The sequence below is a fragment of the Martes martes genome (assembly GCF_963455335.1).
Source record: "Martes martes genome assembly, chromosome: 14".
Lineage (NCBI taxonomy): Eukaryota > Metazoa > Chordata > Mammalia > Carnivora > Mustelidae > Martes > Martes martes.
The window spans coordinates 74,744,316-74,767,574 of NC_137902.1; the positions used below are offsets into that span (position 1 = coordinate 74,744,316).

A 23,259-nucleotide genomic window follows, 5' to 3' on the forward strand; every position below is an offset into this window, starting at 1 on the left:
TTCAGTGCTGACGGGACTTGGTAGTTTCGAACCTTCACTATTACAAATGGTGGGACAACACACATGTCGTCGCACATGCCTTTGGGAAAAGCTCCTGTTCTTGCATACCCTGTCCTTAGGGAAGCTGTGGTTTTACGGTTCGTAAACAAGCCTGAAGGAGTCCACATCTCTGACCTTCTCTAATACCAGGGACCAAGACCCCGCCCTGGACCCACGCACAGGAGCTGCTTGTCATCAGGAGACACGGCAAGCAGACTGTTACCACCGCGTGCAACGCGCCAGGCTCTCTCCCTGCGCCCTTGCTTCTGATTCTCCCACTGACCTCATGAGATAGGTGTTTATTCGTCCCATTTTACAAAAAAGAATACTGACACACAGAAGGCTTGTGCAACAAGTACAAGGTCATTCGGGGAGTAACAGGCAGAGCCAGAAGCAACAGAGAGGAGAGGACAGTTTCTGGAAACACAAAACTGCGTGTTGATGGAGGAAGGAAGAAGGCTCTAGGACACGATTTACCCAGCCGGTCCCACACGACCTGGAATGCCAAAATAACTAAAAATCCATAAATGAATCGGATTCTTAAAATGCAATTATTTGCTAATAATTTACCCGACTGTGATTTACTAAATTTCTCACCAGGTTTAAAACCTTCCGAGAGCCATCAGCTTCTCCTCTCCTACAATCTTGAGTTGCCCATCGATCTGCCCCCACCCCGGATGTGTCTGTGTTAAGGGTGCTAAGGAAACAGACCTGGTCACCATCAATTCAAACGCACCTGAAAGCCCAGAATTCATTCTGGGAAGCCGAAAGAGTCTTGTGTTTCCTGGACCAGGTGTTCCCTCTGCTGTTCCCCATCCACACGTCAAAACCAGCGTCTGCCAGAATGAAGCCCAGGCTGCTGTTGGGCAGGTTTGTGATCCAGTTGCTAGAGTCTCCCAGGAAGCCGTGCTGCAGGAACACCACTGGCTTCAGACCTGGAAAACAGTCATGTTTGCAGCACCTCGCTGTAAGTGAGATCTTGCTGAGCAGGTAATTCATAAAAGATCGCAAAGTACATAGTGAGATAAAAAGAAATAAAAATGTCGAGGTAGCAATGTACTCCCATATAACATCAGTCAACAGTATCTTTCTAAACAGTGCTGGCAAAGTAGTAGCAAAAACAGACCATTCTGCATAACTAATAACCAGACGCATCGACTTAACCATAGAAAACTGTTACTATATTCTTAAGTCCTGATGAAATGTTTCTATAATTTATTTGTTCCAGTAATTACATTTCTTACCATGTATCCTAACGAAATAAATCAAAAGACAGGAAAAGATTATATACAGGGGCGCTTGGGTGGCTCAGTTGGGTAAGCGTCTGCCTTCGGCTCAGGTCATGATCTCAGGGTCCTGGAGTCAGTCTTGCCACCGGCTCCCTGCTCGGCCGAGAGTCTGCTTCTCCCTGTCCCTCTGCCCCTCCCCCCCAACTCAAGCTCACTCTCTCATTCGCTCTCTCAATAAAAAAAAAATCTTTTAAGAAAAGATTATATACAAATTCATAAATATATATACACATATTCTTTTATTTACATATATATTCTTTTATTTATTTTTTATTTTTCTACTCATCTATACAGTGATGTAGTAGAAAAACAAAGAGTTGGGAGCCAGAGACTCTTGACCAGAGGTCAGAGACATGACCTCTGGCTGTTTATATCATGTTAAGACCATTTAGTCATTCGTTCAACAAGAATTTACTAAACACCAACTGTGTGCCAGGCGTTCCCAGCACTGGGGACACGGCCCAGAACACACACAGGAGGAAACCAATTCCCTGTCACAGAGCTGTTAGACTGACCACGAGTGTTAGAGACAGACACAGCTGGTTTGAACCTGTCCTCTCCAACTTTGGACATGTGCAAAACACTTCAACACCCCCCGAGACTGACGTCATCCCCTGTATTAGGGAAATGTCACGCGCACTTTATAAGGAGTAACGAGCTAGGAGATATGACACAAAAAGTTCTTAGCCAAGTGCCTGATACACAGTGAGAGCTCAATAAACATTAGCTCGTTATCGTCACCCAGCCAGCTGAGTCTCTGTTCCATCAGTAACTGTCAACAGAAATAAATGACGTAATGAAGGGACAGATACACGGATCACAAAGTAAGAGCTCCCTTTCCTCTCTGCCCGTCAGTTAGGACAGGGAGACGCTGGGGGCTGGGGAAGCTGACTGCTGAGTGGTCAAATAATTCACTGCAATAATTCAGCCATCTACAACAACAAGGCCTGTGGCAGCCCAGAAAAGTTCAAAACCCAGCCTGGAAGGGGAAAAAAAGCAAAGCACAAAGCAACAGACTACTCTAGACAACAGCTGGATGGTGATGAGGTGGACAATCAAGAAGGGGTGTAGAAGTACCACTGAGAAATGGGAAGAAAGATCCATCCGGACAGATGGGAAGTGAACCGACCCATGTTGCCTCCTGTTTATGTCCTACAATGGATTTGGTAACCAATGGATTGCTTTTCAAGGGACTGTCCCTCCGAAGCCCGTGGGCGCTCCCGACAACCCCAGGAGGCCTCGTCCAAACACTTCATGGCGTGAATACCACCCCGCGGTCATGCCATGTGGACGCTGCTCCCCGCATCTGTAGAGCAGCAGGACAGGCTGCCAGGCAAAGGTCCAAACGACTCGTGATTTTGTAATGACATCCAGCAGCCTCTGCACAGCCAGGGCCACGTCTGCCACTTCCCCAGGGGAGAGAGAATAGAGAGCAAAATCAATCAAGACTGGGGCAGCTTGGCGAGCACATCGTTGTCCTCAGTACTCATTCTGGTGCTACGTGACAAGGATCACCTGGTGAGAGAGTTCCTCAGACGAGGCCCTGTGGGACCCACGGCATCTGAGGCTGGCTCAGCGAAGACCGTAATCCAGTGGGGGGATAAGAGTCATCATAGAAAGTTCAAGTACACTTCAGTGATGCAGTAACAAAGACTGAAATTAATTCGTTGTGAAATCGTAGTTCACGAGATGTGTTTTAAGGAATGGGGGCTCCTCAGCCGGGCTGTCCTGTGGGGACAGTGACTAGAAGCATGATGGCTCAGGGTAACTGGGCACTGCCATGGGAAGGGCACCGGGGAGCCCCACGGTGTTGTTCAGAACCCCCTCGGCGCAGTAAGACACTGTCTCTCCTCAAAGGTGCTTTGGGGCCGTGCCAGGAGGAATAAGACTTGGTCTCGAAAGACCAGCAAGACAGGCCGATCAAGGCAACCCTCTGGCCACATTCGGGCACAACAGACTGCCCAGGGCGCAGCTGGACAGGACCCCAGAGCACACACCGACAGCCCCCTGCAGCAGCCAGACACCATGCGGGCTCGGGGACCACTGGTAAAGGTCAGGTACATTGTCTGACCTGGAGACATGAGGAACCCTGTGCAGACCACACCCTTCTAGCCTGGGCCAGCTTCCTTTCCTTCTAGAACCAAAGTGCCCCACTGGGCTTCGAGCAGCCACGATTCCATCAGACGGACAAAACATTAACAAAGCCCGGCCTGGGCTGGCAAAGTGGCGCGAGAACGCTAGTGCCTTCCCTCTGACGATCGGCGACTGCAGAAGGACACCCAGAGAAGACAGGGCCCTGCGGACAGGCCTGCCCACACGCCTGTGGCTTCCCTCCCCTGCTCCCACCAGGGCGAAGAAAGGAAGGTATCACATTCCTTCCCTTCCCGCTACCAGGCAAGGACTTAAGCACTTGCTGGAAAAGAAGTTTCTCTCTGGGAGTCTCAGTCCTACCGCCATCCCCATCTTTCAGTGAATTAGTTATATTGGATTTCTCCTCACCTTGCTGAGAGAAGCAGACTGAAGGAGTAACTTGCCATTACTGTGCACTCGTACGCTCTCAGGTACCACGCCGAAAACAGAACAGGGCACGGCGGCCTAAAGAAGTCAAGTACTCTACCCAAGGTTGAGCGAGAGCTGCTAAAAGGGGGAGACGGGATTCGAACCGGGGATGTCTGATGCCAGGGTCCGCTTTGTCATAAAAAGAAGGTTACCAAGAGAGAAGTAATTCTGTAGCATACAGAGGCCCCTGGAGGACGACAGGTTGAAGAGGGAAACTTATCTGGGAGGCAGCTGGACTGGGTGCTCAGAAGAAAGTAATCTCGGGTGGATGGAGGCACAGAGAAGGAGACGGGGATGCGGTAGCCAGCCTCCCCGGTTCAGGGAGGGTGCCCAAGCCCTGGTCCAGGCCACACACTCCAGCACCTGCAGCCTGCTTCGTCTGAGTGACAAACACACACAATGGGACAAGGGTCAGCTCCTTGGCTGTGCCCCGAGCTGGCCTGTTGGTCCCAGCCTAGCTCTGGGAGAGCCGGGGGCTGAGGAATGGGCCTAGAAGCCCATCAGCCCAGAGAGGGCCAAAGGTCACCTCAACAGCACAGAGCCGGTGCGAGGAGTGTGCTGTGTGACTTGGTCCAAATATGGGTGGAAGCGAGGAGGGGATTTCAGGCTCTGAAAACAGATGTGCTGAGCCCACAGTCTCGCAGGAGGAAGTAGACTGTGCGTGGGAAAGGCCCTCCTGCCTCCTGCCTCTCCTGGCCTTCTCCACCAGGGCGCTGTGTGGACAGGCGTCCACTGTGCTCCAACGGGGTGAAATCAGCTGAGTCCAAGAAGTACAGGGACAACAAAGGAGGTCACCAAGGTCAGGGTGTTGGCGTAAAACAAACCTTGGTTCTCACTAGTTGTGAACTCTTGTAGAATTTACTCAACCTCTTAAAGTCTAAGTGCTACTTTCCAAAGCAGGAATCGTGCCACAGCTGATACACAGTAAAGGTCAACGAATAACAGCCGCTCATAATCATAATAAATACACAAAGGTCATAAAATATTATCAGAACACAAGCACTGTGAAGAAAGATACAATCAAGGGCATCCCTTAGCCAAGATTAACGTAATCACGGTTACAGCAGGAGCATACTAAGTGCACACTGTGTTAGGCGCCATGCCAAGCACCTTGCATGCATTATCACCAAACAGCTGGGTGGTGGGCTAAACACTGGACCTCCAGAAGTGTCCACATCCTAATTCCCAGAACCTGTGCCTGTATCAGCTTACATCGTAAAAGGGGCTTTGCAGATGTGATTAAAGATTGTGAGACGGAGCGAGCACCCTGGATTAGCTGGCGGGCCTGGATTAGCAGGGGTCCTTCTAAGTGGGAGCCAGGAGAGCCAGAGAGAACAAGAGAGGGCAAGAGAGAGAAATTAGTGGAAGATGCTTTGCTGCTGGCTTTGAAGGTGGGGCACGGGGTCAGAAGCCAAGGCATGTGGGCAGCTTCAGGATGCTGGGAAAAGCAAGAAAACAGAATTTCCCCTAGAACCTCCAGAGGGAATGCAGCCCTACCAGTGTCTTTGTCTCAGGACCTCTGACCTCCAGAACTGTAAGAAGATAGAGCTGTGGTGTTTTGAGCCACAGTATGGCTAAGGAATCTCCATATAGCCCGCAACCCCGAACCAGAACAGACAGGTGGAGTATGTCTTCGGGCCTAAGGAAGAGAGAGGCCGGGCTCCTTGCTGCTTTGGAAGGAGCCTGCATGACCTAAAACCTTCCATAATAGCCTAGAAGGTAGGCTACGAGTCACCTATGGGCCCCCTACTCCTGCTCCTGTACCACGGCAGATTAGAGACAGAGGGGCCACGAGGACATGCTTACAGTGTACACACACCGCCGCCGTGTCGCACGGAGGAATGCAGGGTCAGAATCGCCCCTGGTTTCAGATCCCCTGCAACCATCCACGGGACTGGACAACTGGAGCGAGCTTCTGACCCAGCAAAGTCGGCCCCCAACCGTGCACAAGCCCAAAGTCCAAGGCCGGTGCCAACCATCCCTGAGACAGGATTCAGGTCACCAGAAACTTCTGACCCTTCACCAACTACTCACACTAGACCGCAGCCGGCCTTCTGGAACCGGGTTAATTTCAGGGATGACCGGTATTTGCCGCAACGGCTCCCGATCACGGATCTGGTGCTGTGTTCCACATGGATTATGCTGTCGCAGCAGAGATGCAAACACCCACCCCCGATGCCTGCAGGGAGCAGGCGCTTAAGTGACCTACACACTCACCCAAGCTCTTCTCATTCCAAAGTCCCCGCTTTAACCCCTACTCCAAAAAACACCCATGTCATTATAGAATAACGTGGCAGGGGAAAGAGGTTTGCTTACAAGTATTCTGTGTGAACCCAGGCACTTCAAAGCAAGCCAAGCACCCTTCCCTAGAACTGGTTGCCTGTCAGAATCACCCGGAGCACTTCAACACCACACACATTTCTGGCCCAGCTCCCGACCCGGGGGACCAGGAACTCCAGGGGCAGAGCCGGCAAGGATGTATTCTCGGCAGGCTCCGTCAGTTCTTCTGAGGCAGCCCACGCGCAGCCAGAGAGAGGCCAGACCCGGAGATCCCTGGCTGACATGGGACAGGCTCCTGGAGGTTGTTGCAGAGCTCCTTCTCCAGGATTATGAAGAGCAGACCTCCGCTTATCCAAAGCAAGGGACGACGGAGTGAATTCCTGCCCTTAATGCTGGTTTGAGGCGTCGGCCTCCAAACACAGCCACAAGCACGATCAGCAAACAGTAGTGGGACATCTTGGTCAAAACGCTTAGAGTCGCTGGAGAGAATGAGGAGGAGGAGCTCATCTCCAAAGCAGGTATTGCCAGGAATTTCCGAGACAGAAGCCAATGCACAGGTTACCTACACAGGGCACCTCCCACACGGTGGCTTTATTGGGGCACCGCCAGCGTCCCCAGGGCCGCGTGGGTAGGAGCCCCGTCCTGAGCCCACTGCCTTAGCACCGGCAAGCTCACCACGCCCTACAGCCCTAGTCTCCTCACCTGTAACAGGGATAGAGGTGTGTGCGAACTCACTTCACCACCAAGGCCCCACCCCAGGAAGCGCTCAGAAAGCCTGATCGCTCACATTCCGAGGTCGCCCTGCTGAAGAGGGGCGACCCTCTGCAGGAGGGGACACGACCGTGCTTGGATCTCAGGGCAGGCTGCAGAACCACGCCGATCTCCCCACTACCAGCCACAGCCTCCGTGGTCACGGAACAACGTGAGGCCAGAGATCCGGGCCAAGCGAGCCCCGGCAGCATCCCCAGCACCCCATGCAGAGTCCGGCATGTGCCGCTGGCTCAGGGAAACTGTGGAATTAATGCCATCGCGAAGGAATCGGTGAAGCAAAGAAAGAAAGCGCACCCCACATACACCGTTAGCGCTCTCCGGGGTGCCGCCTTATTAGCCTACTGTGTACTCAGAGGGCACCGGGCCTCTGACCCTCTCCCCCCACCTGACAGATGGAGACTCGGAGGCCCAGAGAGAAGCTCTCACCCCAGCGCGCACACGGTCGGCACGCCGTGGTGCCGGGAACCAAACGCAGGTGCACACGAAGCTGCCTTTGGGCTCTGCCTGTCCCTCGCCACGGCCACCGCCTGCCTCTGAGGGGCTTCGCGCTGTGGTACCTCGCGTTCACGCAGCCTCACCGTCGGCCAGATGCCGGGGAATTACCCAGCTCTACATCCGAACGCTCCGTGGGCTGAAGGAACGGAGGGGCCCAGAGACGCACGTGCGCCACGAGGCAGTGGCCAGACACGGGGACTCTGAGCCCCAGACACAGTCACTTCTCTCTCGCTCCCTCCCCCTTCGGCGCCGTCTGTGCACAGCCCACAAATCCTGACACAGACATCTTTCTCCTTTTCTTACGGTGCAGACTACATTCCGTGTCCACGCATCTGGGCTGCTACGACGGAAAACCACAAGCCGCACGGCTTCTGAACAAGAGAAATCCCATCCATGCTTCTGGAGGCTGCGAAGTCCGAGACAGAGGCGCTGGCTGGTCTGGTGTCTTCTGGGGACCCCCTCCTGGCTCAGACAGTTGTCTCTTCACTGTGTCCTCACAGAAGGGGCAGGGGAGCTCCCTGGGGTCTCTTTCCTAGAAGGGCACGAATCCCGTTCACCCAGTCACTTCCCAGACGCCCCACCTCTGAACACCACATCGGCACTAGGGTTCAACACAGGAATTCAGGGGGATATAAACACTCCACGATCACACCTTCCCTGTCGGGGGTGCTCGCTACTGAGGAAGCAGACAAAGGAGACGACTGGCAGATGTCTTTTTTTTTTCCATTAAAAACAGAAACTAGAGCTTCAGGTGTACCACACAAGATGTTTTATGGGCCTCATTGCCCCTAATTTTCATAGGACCCCATGAAATAAGTGTTATTCTTCCTGGTTAGGAGATGAAGACGTGAACTAAGTAAACTGCCAAGGTCACACACCTAGTTACGGTAGTAGAGCGGGAACTTAACCCCCAGGCTGGGGATGCCGACACGCTCCCTCACCATCTGCACACACACAAGGGGTCCGGTCTCAGATTCCACGCCCAGTGCGGGATGCCCCCACCTGCACCTGCGGCTGGCTGTGAGCTAGCAGGACCGAGCCTTCCACCAGCATGGCTCGGCCATGGGTGCCCTGCTCCGCCGCATCCCAGGAGGGCCCAGCCCCAGAGGAGCTCTCAGAGACACCAAAGCCTCGGCCGCAGTGATAATCAAACATCAGAAGCCACTTCGGCCTCAAAGAGCTTCCAGTCTAGTAAAGGTGGAAATCACGCACACCGTCACCTACATAATCTGTCATAACCTATGGTCTTCCCACCCTTGCTGCTGGGAAGGAGACACCCAGGGAGCCAAGAGAATGAGTGGCTGGGGAGGGCTCCCTGAAGAAGTGACCAGGAGGCTGAGGAGGGTGGGGATCGAGAACTGGAGGAAGAGGGGAGGGTGCAGGAGAGCAGAGTGCTAAGAGGACACTCTCTTCCCTTCCAGCCTGACTCTCTGCTCCTGCCCCAACCCGCACACACAGGTGGAGGTCTCACTGGCTCATGCCGCCCCAGGAGGCAAAGAGTCCACTACCTGGCGAGCCATCAGAGCCAAGCACAGCTATATGGGAGTTCAGTCGGTCAGAGTCCACAAGCCAGGACACCCAGTAATGACCCTACATCTGGCCAGTGCTGCTGGGAGGCAAGGAATTACATGCGGGCCCACCCAGGGCTCTGGGAAGTCTGCTGGGACACAGTATTGACTCAGAGAGACGGTTCCTTCAGGCACTGCATAGAAGAGAAGAACAGAGAATCCAGAAATAATCAGAAAATCCTGAAACAATCAAAGGAGAATACAAGTCAATGGCCTTTCTGTCCAAAGATCTAATTTACAAGCCAGACTGTGAATTTTCAGTTATGACCTAAAAAGCTCCAGGGGCAAACCGTCTCTGGGGCGTCTTTGCAAGGTGAAGTTCAAACTGCCTGAAGATGATCATTCGTGTCCCAGAACACCATTTCACTCATTAGGCCATCAGATACCTACCATAGATCCTATCAGACATCGTATGTGTCGTATGTGCATGTGTGTATGTATGTATATACACAATACGATACAAATAACCCACTGTAGATGCTTTGATGATTTCTTTATGAACAATGCATTTCCCAGTTAGGCAAGAAGTCTGCCTTGTTGTAGTCACTGTTCTATTTTAGGCAAGACAGTATGCATTTCCTTGTTTTACTTAAATAAAATAAAAATCTAATTATCAGGGGATCAACTTGCTCAATATTTGTTACATAAGGTCGCATCCTCTAGTCCAAAGAACACTGTCTCTGGAGTTAGACTGGCTGGGCTACTATTCTTTGCCTTAAAGCCAACGTCTTTCTCTCTCACCCAGTACAATGAGGGTGTTCATTTAGCACACAGGCCCCAGAACCCAAGGATTCTACCTTGGAATCCACAAGAAGGTTCGTTAAAAATGCAAACTCTCTGAACCCCCGGCTCACACAGGGCCTTGCGATCCTTTTAGTGCTGCTAACATCCCATGACTTTCTGGAATAAGGCTGAGCACGTGAAAAGAGAACCACTTCCCTATTGAGGATGAATTTCCGAATTTCAATTCCCTTTTGGAGTCAGTGCAGCGCAGGGGTAACTCATCACTTGACAGACGTTGGCGTAACCCCGAGAAGCACACACACAGCTTCCACGGGCCGCTAAGAGCTTTCTGAAGAGGTGTTCCAAGCTCACCAGTTGGCAGGGGTCTGACCAGACAGGCAAATGATTGTCTAAATCAGCGTATCCTTTACCGGATCCGTACACGCTCTACACACGTAGGGAATACATGTGTGTGCACAGGGTTTCGTGCCATTTCGCTCGAGAGACGGTGCTTGCTTTCATGCCATTAAGAACCCCGATTCTGAACTCTCTCAGTCAGCCTAGCCAGGCAGAGGGCACGGTGCTGCCAACTGTGTTGAGGGACACGTGGATGACTAAGACTGAGAGGAAGAAGGACAGAAGTGAGACCCTCCCAAGGCAGAAGAAGGAAAGCACGTCCAGAGCGGTGTTAGTGAGGAGCCGGGGAGTTCAGAGGAGCAACGTCTCCTTCCTGCTCAAGCAATCCAGGAGAGCTGCCAGTTAAGCTGGGCCTGGAGGGAGGGAAAGAATGGTTTTTATGAAGGGATAGAAACGAAGACGGGGGGCAGGGTAAGCGGCATCCGAGAGGCAGCTGTCATCCGCCGAAGCCCAGGCGGCTCTGCAGAGCGGGAACGCCTCGCTCGGATTTCGGAGTGCCCGAGGCTCGCTCTTTGAGACTCACTCCTACAGCAGACACGACTTCAGGTACTTGTAGCTGGGCTGACGTGCCAGCTTAAATCCGGACAGCCAATCAGTGATGAAGGTTCCTTCGCTAACGAGTCAACCCGGCTGGCCACCGACAGGCCTAAGGTCTCCTCCTCCACGAGTAGACACAGACACTGCAGACGTAACTGTCATCACCGGGGTGCGGGAGCTCAGAGGTCTCTGCCCATCCCCACGGCAGCCTCGGGGTTCTGTGGTGTGAACAGTCCAGACAACGGAGAAACAGAAGGTTCAGGAAAGGAAAGTCACTTCGTGTGTGAGGGCCCTGAGGATGGCTGAGTGGTCCTACCCTATAATGACCTCTGGGCTCGAGGAAGCTTCGTCCTGCAAAACTACAGAAGACGGATGAGACCGGGGGCAGGAGGAGGAACCACGTGGCCAAACCCTGGGACCATAAAGGCCAACGGTGATCTGTAAGTGAGGTGCTCAGTACGCTCCGAGGACCAGGGCGACAGCCGCTAAGACACTACCCCACAGCTTCAACTCAGGTTGCGCCGCATGGCCAGAGAGCACAGAAATGGAGAAAACTACTGAAAATGGGTTAGAGGGATGGTTTCACTGTCTCCCCAGTAAATGAGGAAATGGTTCAAGGTACCCCGCAATGCCCTGTAACCAGCAGAGATGCAGAGCATTATATGTGGGTGTAGCAAAAGCATTAGTGTCTTAAAGGACAAACAATTTTCATCGACCTGTGTTGAAAGTTTTCCTTTTTCTGATACACGGCGAGCCTCCAAAATGAAAGCGGCTGAAACCTCCTCTCTGGGATCGTGAGCTGACTCCTGGCATCCGGTGAAATGGTTACGAGAGTGTAAGGCGGGCGGTGGCCCAGCCGAGCGAGCACGCAGAGAGGCACTGGAGCCGCGTGACACATGAGGCGGACGGGGCGGCCGAGAGAGGAGCTGACCGCTGCTCGAGGCCCCGAGGCAAAGACCGATTCTGCAGCGTCCAGGGCGGGATCACTGGGAGGACTACAGTGTTCTTAAGAAAGGAGGAAGTCAGGGGAGGAGCAGCATGAATGAGAGGATGAGTTCCACGTTGGGTGTCAAGGACTCTTAGGAATTCTTTTTGTCTGTTTGGCTTCTGTGAGCCAAAGTAACAGCACTGACAAGGAGACCTCTGCAGGGCACAGGGAGCAGGTGGGGACCTCTCGTTGCCACCAGGTTCAGAGAGCTTTCCGCCTGTGCTCCGCATTCTGGAGACCAAGGCTATCCCCCACCCTGCTGCGTGCACGCCTGCCAATGACAACAACAGAGTAGGGACTAGAAACCATGGAACCAGAGGGAACAAGACTAAAAGGGACCTTGGGGATCATCCCAGCCAATCAATCTTTCTACAGGTGAAGAACCCAAGGCACATAGAGGCAAAATCACTCGCGAGTCCCTAGCCGCGGAGGCAGATCTCACGTTGAGCTCTCTTGGTTCCTTCCTGCCACCAGGAGCACGTCCAGACTTGTGCTCACTTCCCCCACCTTGGGGAGCACAGTGCTTCCCCTGCAGGAGAACGGACGTTTGTCCCCACGTACGTTTGGCAGGTGGCATCCTCTGCTCTAACCGTTGAGAGAGAGAAGCCTGGGGACTGGGGTGGGAGTGGTGTTCTCTAAGCATGTTTTTACCAAACTTCATTTTTTTTTAAAGATTTTATGTATTTATTTGACAGAGAGAGACACAGCAAGAGAGGGAACACAACCAGGGCTTCTTTTAACAGTGACTCACATTACTAATTCTATGAGCCAACGAACCACTTTTAAGAGAAATGACATCTGTACATATTCTTCTATATATGGAATCTGAAATCAAAGAGTTTACTAAAAAAAAAGGGGAAGATCAGATGTTCACACTGGAATAAAGTATACATTTTGTGTGTTTGAGTAGGAAAAAAAGATAGAAGCCCTCACTACAGCTCACTACTCATTTTTACAACACTCAAGAAGGAGCTTAATAACAAATGTGTAAACCATAAACATCTCAAGAATGAGGAAGGAAATTTCAAGAAGAGCACTGGCTATCTCAGCTACTTCAGCATTATGAAATGCCTTCTTTTAGTCAGGATTTATGGGAAAAAAAATAGACAAAGCAGATTATATTAAGAAAAAAAAGAATAGGGGCCCCTGGGTGGCTCAGTGGGTTAAGCCTCTGCCTTCAGCTCAGGTCATGATCTCAGGTTCCTGGGATCAAGTCCCGTGTCGGGCTCTCTGCTCAGCAGGGAGCCTGCCTCCCCCTCTCTCTGCCTGCCTCTCTGTCTACTTGTGATCTCTGTCTGTCAAATAAATAAATAAAATCTTAAAAAAAAAAGAAAGAAAGAAAAAAAAGAATAATGTTACAAAGCTCATGTTAACGTGGGCTTTTAGTTTGCTTTGAATAATAATTAGAGAAGAAATTGAGGCCAAAAGGCCCTTCTGCTCACATAAAATGTTAGTCGAAGAACAGCTCGTCATCAAATTTCCTTCATCTCCATCTCAATTTTCCAAGGAAAAGCTCCAGAAAGAGCAAATGGTAAAGAATAAGGTAAGTCTGAAGAGATGATTGAATGGGGATGAGATCCTTATTCAGACATATGTTTAACAATTTCAAGTAGTCTGTCTAGAAATTCATTAATCTGAACTGGAAACTGCAGTTTTGCTATGGGAAGATAAATGCATATCTCCAAAGCTTTACAAACTTTCATATATTGCTAGTGAGGCGAGAGCAACTACTAGAGCAAGACCACATGGAAAGCAATTTACCAATATCTATCAAAATCACAAATGTGTACAACATCCTCTGACTCAAAAATTCCATTTCTGGAAGTGGATCTTATAAACAAACTTGTACCCATACAAGGTTATTTTCAGCAGCAAGATCTGTCTTCTACCAGAAAACTATAAACAGCCCAAATGCCCATCCCTAGGACCTCTGTTAAATAAGTCACAGTACAACTGTGCGACAGAACGCCCCGTGTCTGCAGAACTGAACGGTGAAGTCTTCTATGTACTGTATGGAAAGATCTCCAAAATATTAAGTAAAAAATTCAGTGAACAAAAGGATATGCATTATACTCCAGCTTTTGCATTAAAACGGAAGCAGGCGAAAAGAATTGCTATGTTTATATTTGTTTCTAAAGAGGTTTTTTTAGAGCTAAGAAATTCAAGAGATTTTGGAAGGATGCACACAGAGCCGGGGAGGTGAACAGCGAGACGGGAGGGAAGGATTTCACCGTACGGCTTTTTATTTCCTTTAAAGTTTTGAACCATGTGAATACCTTGCCTATTCAATCAATTAATTTTCAACAAGCAAAAGCTATCTCCTTAATGCTCAAAACATTTCAGGAATAAGATGCTTCCTTATAACAAAGAAAGCAGAGATTTCAGCATATCCTCAAATAAAACTGACCTTTGAATCCTTAAGCAAAATCTGAACTAAGACGACTCGTCCTTAGTTCTTTCCAAGTAGTATTTTTATAGGCCTTGTGTACGTGTGATGCTTCAAGTACTTTGGCCTAAAAAATAACACCATTTCAGTGTTTCCAGGTTAAATCTCAACCTGGTCACAGGACATGAAAACCAGCCAAATTCCAGCCACGCCAGTACTTCTCCAAGTGCTCCTGCCGCACCGCAGAAACACCCATACCTTTGGCAGAATTGTTCGTCCTCCCATGAGGGATGCGGTGAAGGCAAAGAATATATCCGTCTTCTGTCTCGACGAAGTGCTCCTCACTAGGGAAACCCCAGTAAGCAATAACTTCAGTCTACGGAGAGAAAGAACATTGGAAAATCTCTGGACAGGATGGGACAAGTTCTTCCCACATTAGCAGGCAAAGGAGAAGACAAGATGTCAGCAGACATTCTCCAGGCTTTAAGAAAAGTTGTTACTGAAATGTTAGGGTGCTCTGTCAAGCAGCACGTTCCACCCAAGAATAAATCCCCCCACCTCTTTTATCGGTCTGTTCCACTGACAGGCATGTGTTTACCCTCGGTTTCGACATTCGAGCATGTTCTACACCAAATGTGTCTCATTTCACCACTGCTTTGGGCCTCTCTGTTTCCATTCTGGCTTCACAAATAAACACACTTCTTTCTTTCTTTCTTTTCTAAATATGCCAGCTAATATCACGATCTACCACTATCTTCATTTTAAGAGGTCCTGTCCTGGGAAACAGAGCGTAGCACTAATCCGTTTTCATCAATGAACAAATAAGCGAATGCTAACAGAGGACGCTAATAGAATGCACAATAGCAAGGTAGAGCTGAAGAACGAGAAGACATGAGAAACAGGAAAGTTTGATCAAAATCACTTCTCCAGTCCAAGGAGCAAGGGTTAATCAGGAGCTCGGTGGGATATGGAGAATTCGATTATCTAGATTTAATGTAAGTGAGTGCTCACTATCCTCTCTAGCACAAGTATTTGAAAGAATTTAATTGTATCATTCTTATAGCAAAAAAAAAAAAAAAAAAAAACTTCAAAGGAGGGGGAGGAATAAAAGAAAAAAATTGGGGACGAGAAGTAAACCTTGACCTTAAGACCCTGATTATATTCTCTTGACTCACTATGGATTTATCTGCCTCTAAGAGGGCCTTGATTCTTCAGTGGGGTCACTGCCATCATCTGCTTCAAAGTAGCTATTTTGGGGGCATCTGGGTGCTCAGTCGGTTAAGCGTCCACCTCTTGATTTCAGCTCAGGTCATGATCTCAGGGTGGGGAGATCGAGGCCGGCATCCAGCTCTTCACGGGGCGTGGAATCTGCTTAAGATTCTTTCTCTCCCTCTCCCTGTGCTCCTTCCCACCATGCTCACTCTCTCACTCTCTCTCTAAAAGAAGTAATCATTTTAAAAAATAGTTACTTTCTTTAGTCATTTGCATTTTCCTGATATTCTGTGCCTAAACGAGGTATTTCCTGGCTTTATTGTTTACTTACGATCAGTAACTTTGAAATGTGTCAATTACTCAGCAAATTATATTGCTTATTGGTTCCAACAAAAATTTTTTTCAGATTATTTTGGTTTTTGTATTGAACCGTGTTCCCTGGACATTGCTATCACACTCCTTGTTCAAGGTATTATAAAAGCAGCAGTTGGTAGTAACACTCTTGGCAAGTCTTGCTACATTTTTATCGTTCTTTCAACAAATTCAGTTAACTTAAAAATGAAATGAACTTATAAAATTTTCTTTTCCTGCATTAAGAAATATGTAGTTTTAACAGTTAAATGCAGTTCGTAAAATACACATTACCTGGGGGAAAGTAAGCAAACTGAATCTAAGATTCAGAGAACGTGAAAAGTGCAATACTATATAAAGAGATTAGTTTGTGGTTTCATGTAGCCCACATAACAGAATGGCAAAAGATCCTCGACATCTGTCACATAAGCATTTTAAAGATTTTATTTATTTATCTCACAGAGACAGATCACAAGTAGGCAGAGAGAACGGTCGGGAAGCAGGCACCCTGCTGAGTAGAGAGCCCAATGCGGGGCTCGATCCCAGGACCCTGAGATCATGACCAGAGCCAAAGGCAGAGGCTCAACCCACTGAGTCACCCAGGCGCCCCATCACAGAAGCATTTCAAAAGCATCCTTGAGACTTTGAGAAACTTACCACATTCATATTTATCTCTGGATCCAGAGCTGCCAGACTGTCTCCAGACACCTCGGAATGCAGGGTCCCAAGGACCAAACAGACCACCAATCCCAGGAGCTGCATTTTCCTTCTGTAGAAAATAGCCTAGTGTTATCTATCTGAATTTCACTACACAGATGATGTTGGCAGATGAAAGCTCCCATAAAAAGGAACCAGGTTTAGGGCAAGTAAACCTCAGGTCAAAGGCAAATAGGAAACAGAGGACTCCAGCCACATCGGAAACAAAGAAAAAAAGTTATTTTTTTACTAGGAAACGCCCCCACTTGCCACCACCAGTAATCATGTGACCTTTGGAGCCCAGCATACGCATTCACCCTCTCACCATGCGGTTCACCAAACTGTTCTGGAGAAAAAATGGAGAAGAGGACTTAGAAGACAATAGCCTGAAAAAGAGAGGAAGATCCACAAAATTCCAGAGCCTGTGAGCCTCCCACCTTTTCCCCTCTCACTGCGATTTAAACATTTTAAGTTCTCATTTTTCAGCGGAGTATTAGTTCTTGTCTCCCACTGTCTATTTCTGTTCTTGTCCAGATACACATCAAATCATATTTGTCACCTAAACATTAGACTAAGTAAGCCAGACTGAGAAGATAAATACCATATGATTCCATATGTATGTGCGATCTAAAAAATGAATAAACAGGGGCGCCTGGGTGGCTCAGTGGGTTAAGCCTCTGCCTTCTGCTCAGGTCATGATCTCAGGGTCCTGGGATCGAGCCCCTCATCGGACTCTCTGCTCTGCAGGGATCCTGCTTCCCTTTCTCTCTCTGCCTGCCTCTCTGCCTACTTGTGATCTCTCTCTCTCTCTCTCTCTGTCAAATAAATAAATAAAATATTTTTTAAAAATAAAAAATAATAAAAAATTTAAAAATGAATAAACAAACAAAAAGCAGAAACAAACCCATAAATACAGACAACTGATGGCTGCCAGAGGGAAGCGCGTAGGGGAAAGGGCAAAATGGGTGAAGAGGAGTGGGAGGTACAGGCTTCCAGTTACGGAATGAGTAAGTCACAGGGATGAAAGGCACAGCACAGGGAATAGAGTCAATGGTGTTGGAACAGAGGGTAGCTACACTTGTGGGGAAGACAAGATAATACACAAAGACATTGAACCACTATGTTGCACACTTGAAACTAACATAACATGTATCAGCTGTACTTCAGTTAAAAAAGAGTAATAATAAATGTTTTTAAATAAATAAAACAAATAAAATAAATATGTCATCCAAGGAAAAGAGTGAAAGAGAGCCTGAAAGAGAAACAGGATAGAAGACCACCCACTTCCCTTTCTGAGACCCTCCAACCACCAACAAAGATGATCTAGTTTCCACCAGTGATGTGCATTATCACAGCACAGCACAGACCCTGGGGCTGAATGTTAAAGGCAAAGCGAAGTGAGTCTCCCAAGGAATCTGGATGGTTAGAGGCAAGACTGGAGCTACAGCCCAGGCATCCTGCATTCTTAAAAAATATAATCACTTAAAAAAAGATGCATGCATGTATACCTATACAAAGACTTGTGTAAAAATGTTTATAACAGATTTGTGTGTAATAAACAAAAACCGGGAAAACCTGAATACCCCAAATGGGTAAATGGAGATACACACACACACACACACACACACACACACATATATATATATCTCAGTAATAAAGAGGAATCAACACACAATAACATGGATGAATATCAAAATAATTACGGTGAATGAAAGCCAGACCCCCCCCCCCGAAAAAAGAATAAAACGTATGATTCCATTTATATAATACTCTGGAAAATGCAACCTAATCTCTATGGATGGAAAGCAGATCTCAGGCTGCCTAAGAAAAAGAGCAAGAGGAAAGGATTACAAGGGAGTATGCACAAAGAATCTTTTGAGAGTGATAGGTTCACTATACTGAATGTATCGATGGTTTCGTGGGAGTATACAGACATCAAAATTTATACAAATGTTCATTTAAAATAAGTCTTGTTCTTGTATGTCAATACAATACGGCTGCTCTTCAGACTTGGGCCTAATTGAGTACTCCACAAATCTTAAGAGATAGGTTCTCAGGAAATTACCATAGTGAATTCTGCCAGTGCAAGTCCTTTGGGCTTCTCCAAAGCCATGAGGAAGCCTGAACATCTAGGCAGAAAGGAATGTAACTTTGACCTTCACTGTCAAAGCGAGCTCCCCTGGCCTTTACTCACAAGCTTTTATTTCTCCGTGGTGGTTGGGGAGGGCGGTATACTCCCAGGCTGCCTTTTATCATAATTCAATCTCCCCAGAGTCCTTTCTCACTAGGAAACAGGGAGTGGATCGAAAGGGGGAAAAGAAAGGTGGTGCCCACAATTTAAAACAAAGAATCTTCTGGCAGCAGATGCTTCCCACTGGGTACCCATCCCACAGAACCTGGACCAGCTGTCTGCAGAGAAGCTCCAAGACGGTAGTAGCAGAAGATCCTTACCCGCATATTACCCTGTTCATGTTTCCTTCCAACCAACTAGTCAAGTGATTCTCGGAAGGACGATGACTGAGAAGTATACACAGAGAAAAAGCCCCGTTCCAGGCTGGAATCTATGTTTTTCTGGGCTCTCTTAGCAACTTCTAGCTCAGTTCTCTCTACAGTGTAACAATGCAAGAAAGTGCTCGGCAGCCCTCCTTTTGCCCCAGCCCGAGGGCAGGGTGGGAGTCTGACTCAACTTTGCATCCTTAGGACCTCTAGAGGGGCCCCGCACCTAGGAGATGCACGGGACAGATTTTGAAAAATGAGACAGGGGTCAGTCCAAAAGTTGGGCGGTTGAAGAAAAGCAAAGCCCCAAAGCAGCCTCCCATTTTGCTTCCTAGTAATGACAGTGTCGACACCACCAACAATAATTTCGGCTCCCATTAAACTCTCCTACGCTCCAGACACCCGGCAGTGCTTCCGACCTATCGTAACTCCTGCGGCGTGCCGGCGCAATACCGTTAAAGCCTTGTTTCGCGAAGCTGAGCCTCACCCAGGTCGAGCATGGGAAGCAAAGGGCCAACGGGTAAGGGGGAGCTTAACCAGGGGAAGAAGGTAGCTGGGAATCAGGAGTCCCGGTGGTCACCGCGATCCGAGGGCTCTGGGGGGCTTCGCGGATCGGCGACCGCTCCCGTGCAGGAAATCGGAGGGCTCCCACGGAACGAAGGGCAACTTCGGGGCGCCCCGCGAAACCTGGACCACGGGGCCCGCTGAAGAGGCGCCCGCAGGTGCTCCAGGCGGGTTCCGTCAGGAGCCAAGAGCAGGGGGTCCCGCCCGGCCGCAGAGGCTCGGGCGTGGGGGGTTGGGGGGGCGCGGAGGCCTGAGCTGTTGCACCCGCACCCAGCGGCGCAGCCCGGCGACACTCACCCGCACCGGTCCTCCCGGGCCACTGTCCGGAGCCGCAGTGCCCGCTAGTTAAGCTAGACACCTGAAGGGGCGGGGACCGTCGGAGGCGGGGCAGGTGCCCCCTCCCGGCTCAGGTTGCGCGCGCAGCCAATCGGCACTGCTGGCCGCCGGGAAGTGTCGCCGAGACCCCGCCCGACCCAGCGCCGCCACGGAGCATGCGCCGTGGGCGGGCCCCAGCGGGGCAGAGACTCCCTCTCCCCGCAGAGCTGATCCCCAGCGGCACTTGCTCGGGGTTGCTGAGGCTTTCCCCCGCATGGTCCGCACCCTCTGCACCTGGCATAGAGCTCTGGGCTCTGTAAGTGAAAAGAAATTGTGTGTTCCGTATAAAGCGCTTAGCGTTGTGCCTGATGCAAAGCGATCTTGATATACATTTTATTTTTATTTCTAAAATGTCCAGTAATAAGAGACTAGGGGTATAGCAGCCAACCAATGTCCCTGTTCTCCTGCTTACATTCCAGTGGGAACAGACACACCATGAACAAATATATAACATAAAGTTGTAGAAAGTGCTGTGAAGAACAATGAAACAGTAAAGGGACAGTGAGGGAGGGTGTTGTGTTATGAGCGAGGGAATCAGAAAAGGACTCTGATGAAGTGAGAACCGAACACAAACAGGAAGCTGATTGAGAACCACGTGGATACTGGAGAAAGACCATTCTGGGGTGAGAAAATAGCATGTGCAAAGGCCCCAAAGCAGGAATGTCCTGGTAGGTTTTAGGAAGACCAGTGAAGTTGGTGTCACTAGAACAGAATGTGATGGTGGAGAGTACTAGGACATGAAATCCTAGAGGTACTTGGGTGCTTTGGAGGGGCAATTGTACAGACTTTGCTTCTTCTTCTGACCAAGAAGCTGGTGAAAGGTTTTCAACAGAAAGGCAACATTCTCTGGTTTACAGTTTAGAAAGATCACTCCAACTGCTAGGATCAACTAGGGAAGCAGGGAGACAAGTTGGAAGTCTACTGCAATAGTCCAAGTGAGAGTTAATGATGGCTTAGAATGGGGCAGTGAGAGCAGTGGAGGTGAAGACAAATACTCGAATTCAAATGAAGAAAGCACCAAGAAGAGCAGCTTGGGAGGAGAATCAAGAGTTGGTTTTAGATGTGTTTATTTTGAGATACTCATTAGAGACCTGTCTCAGCTAAGGCCCTGTCAGCAGACAGAACCCACTGTATTCCAAACAGAGCAAATGCTTACACAGGTGGCAGAATAGTTGGGAAGCCAAATAGGATTTAGGCAAGCCCCAAAGAGACCAGCAACGGCAGGAAGAGCGGAGGTGGTGGTAGGGGAAGAGAGGCTCACCAGACACCAGAGGTGGTTGTGTTGTGTTGAGCAGCCTCTTCCAGAGACGCTTCCAAGGCCAAGAGAGGAGGATTAGACATGTTGTGGCCTTTCCTGCCTCCTGCCCTCCAGGGTCCCACCAGTACCTCCTCTGGGTCAAATGCAACCTGACGCTGGCTGACAGAGGAGCCTAAGAAATGCAGGCTACAGGGCCCAGACCCCTACACCCTCGACGACACGAAGCAGCGGATGGGCAGGGAATGGATCTAGAGACAAAATGGCAAAGATCAGTGCTGGCACGTACACAGCTAGTGTTCAAAGTCAAATCCCAGCCTGGAGACAGAGATAGAGTTTAAAGCCCCAAGACTGGGTAAAGTCTCCTAGAAAGAAAGCATAAGAAACAAAGAACGCACACAGAGGAAACTAAATAAAGGGAGCCGTGCAGTTGCCCCAGATAACAGCCTGGGGAGAATTTCAAGGCTGCAGTTCAGGGAGAGGGGAACATAGGTAAAAAAAATCCAGCAGTTTCCTGACACCTAGGTGGCTCAGTCGGTTGGGCATCTGCCTTCGGCTCAGGTCATGAGACCAGGGTCCTGTGCTCCAACCCCACATCAGGCTCCCAGCTTGGCTGGGAATTTGCTTCTTCCTCTGTCCCTTCCCTCTGCTCAGGCATTCTCTTTCTCTCTTTCTCAAATGAATAAATAAAATCTTTTTTTTTTTTTAATCTAGCAGTTTCTCTGAGTGGACTCAGATGAGAATTCATGAAGGCTAAGGCAATCGAGTTTGCAGGGCAGAGGAGTGAGGTAGAAAGAGTTGCAGAGAGAGAAAGAGCTCTCGGGGTCTGCCAAGGGTTCCCCTCAAGTCTGGCACTGAGAAGTAACTGGAGTTTGCATATGACAAAACTATACTAGACCAGGAGAAAAAACACCTGAAAGGAACAAATGGGAAAATCTCCCAAGTTTACACAGGATTGGGAATAGTTCAAGTGGCAGAGGCCAGAATGGAAAAACCTTGTTAGATAAAAGGCACGAGGTAGAAGACTCACAAGGATGTTATTGCCTTAGCATGAAGCAAAATTATCCGTAAGTAAGACTACTTCAAAGTAGTCTTTGAAAATAGACCGCCAGTTGATTTTCACAAGACAATGCCTTGGGGAAAGAATAATCTTTTTAACAAACGGAGCTGGGGCGATTGGCTAGCTATATGCAAAATGGTAAACTTCGACATTATGCAAAAATTAACTCAAAATGGACCATCGATAGACATGCATCTGAAAGCTAAAACTATAGGACTTTCCTGGGGGTGGGGGGGAGTGGAAATAAGAGAAAATACTAGATTTGCCAAAAGGATTTCTTAAATAGAACATAAAAAGTGCAACCCATGAAAGAAAAAACAATTAACAAATGACTTCTTCAAAATAAAAAAAAAAAATCTATCCTTCAAATAGCACTTTATAACCGTAATGAGATTCCATTTCATATGCCCAAAGGTGATGGTAAAAAAACGGGCGGATATTAGCACATGTGGATGAGAATGTTGGGACACGAAGGGAACCCAGGGGCCAGGGAGTGGGAGTGGGGGGTAGGGGGACGTGAGATGGTACAGCTGCTTTAGATGACAGTCTGCGGTTCTTCAAAAGGTGAAACATACAGTTGCCATATGGCCCGGCACCTCCCCTCCAGTGTATACACCCAAGAGAAATGAAAATTCACATTCACATAAAACAACTCGTACACAAATGTCCACAGCGTTATTATTCGTAAGACCTGAAAAGCAGAGACAGCTCGATGTGAGTTGACAAATGAATAAATAAAATGCAGTATGTCTGTGTCGTGAATATTACTGCATAATTAAAGACAAATGAAGGACTGATGCGTGCTACAACACGAACAAGCCTTGAACACATGCTAAGTGATAAAAGCCAGTCACAAAAAAATAAAGGGAAATAATTCCATGGACATGAAACGTCCAGAATACGCAAATCTATACAGACTGAAAGTAGATTAGTGGCTGCCTGTGGATGGGAGCGAGGTGAGGTTGGGACAATGTGAGTTGAGCACTAAAGGTTGTGGGTTACTTTTTGCCCTGATGGAAGGGTTACAAATTGTGGTATTCATTGCACAACTCTGTGGATAAAATGAAAGGCATTTAATTGCACACTGCGAATGACTGAATTGTTTGGTGTGTGAATAATATACCTCAATGGGCTGTTTGTTTAGACCTCATGAAAGCGGTAAGTATTCACCTTACAATTTAATAACAAGACCGAAAAC

The 23,259-nt window shown here is 48.8% G+C and overlaps 1 protein-coding gene across 1 annotated transcript in view; it reads right to left on the reverse strand.

Annotated features, from left to right (window-relative positions):
• LIPA (lipase A, lysosomal acid type) overlaps nt 1–19,804 on the reverse strand; it is a 30,935-nt gene extending 11,131 nt beyond the window's left edge. Inside the window, exons 1-4 of the mRNA XM_080822471.1 lie at nt 19,669–19,804; nt 16,273–16,384; nt 14,311–14,428; nt 776–974 (exon numbers count right to left, since the gene is read on the reverse strand). Coding sequence (XP_080678597.1) covers nt 776–974; nt 14,311–14,428; nt 16,273–16,377 — 422 coding nt within the window. The 5' untranslated portion in view covers nt 16,378–16,384; nt 19,669–19,804. The remainder of the gene's footprint in view (nt 1–775; nt 975–14,310; nt 14,429–16,272; nt 16,385–19,668) is intronic.
• Nucleotides 19,805–23,259: the final 3,455 nt, after the last annotated feature.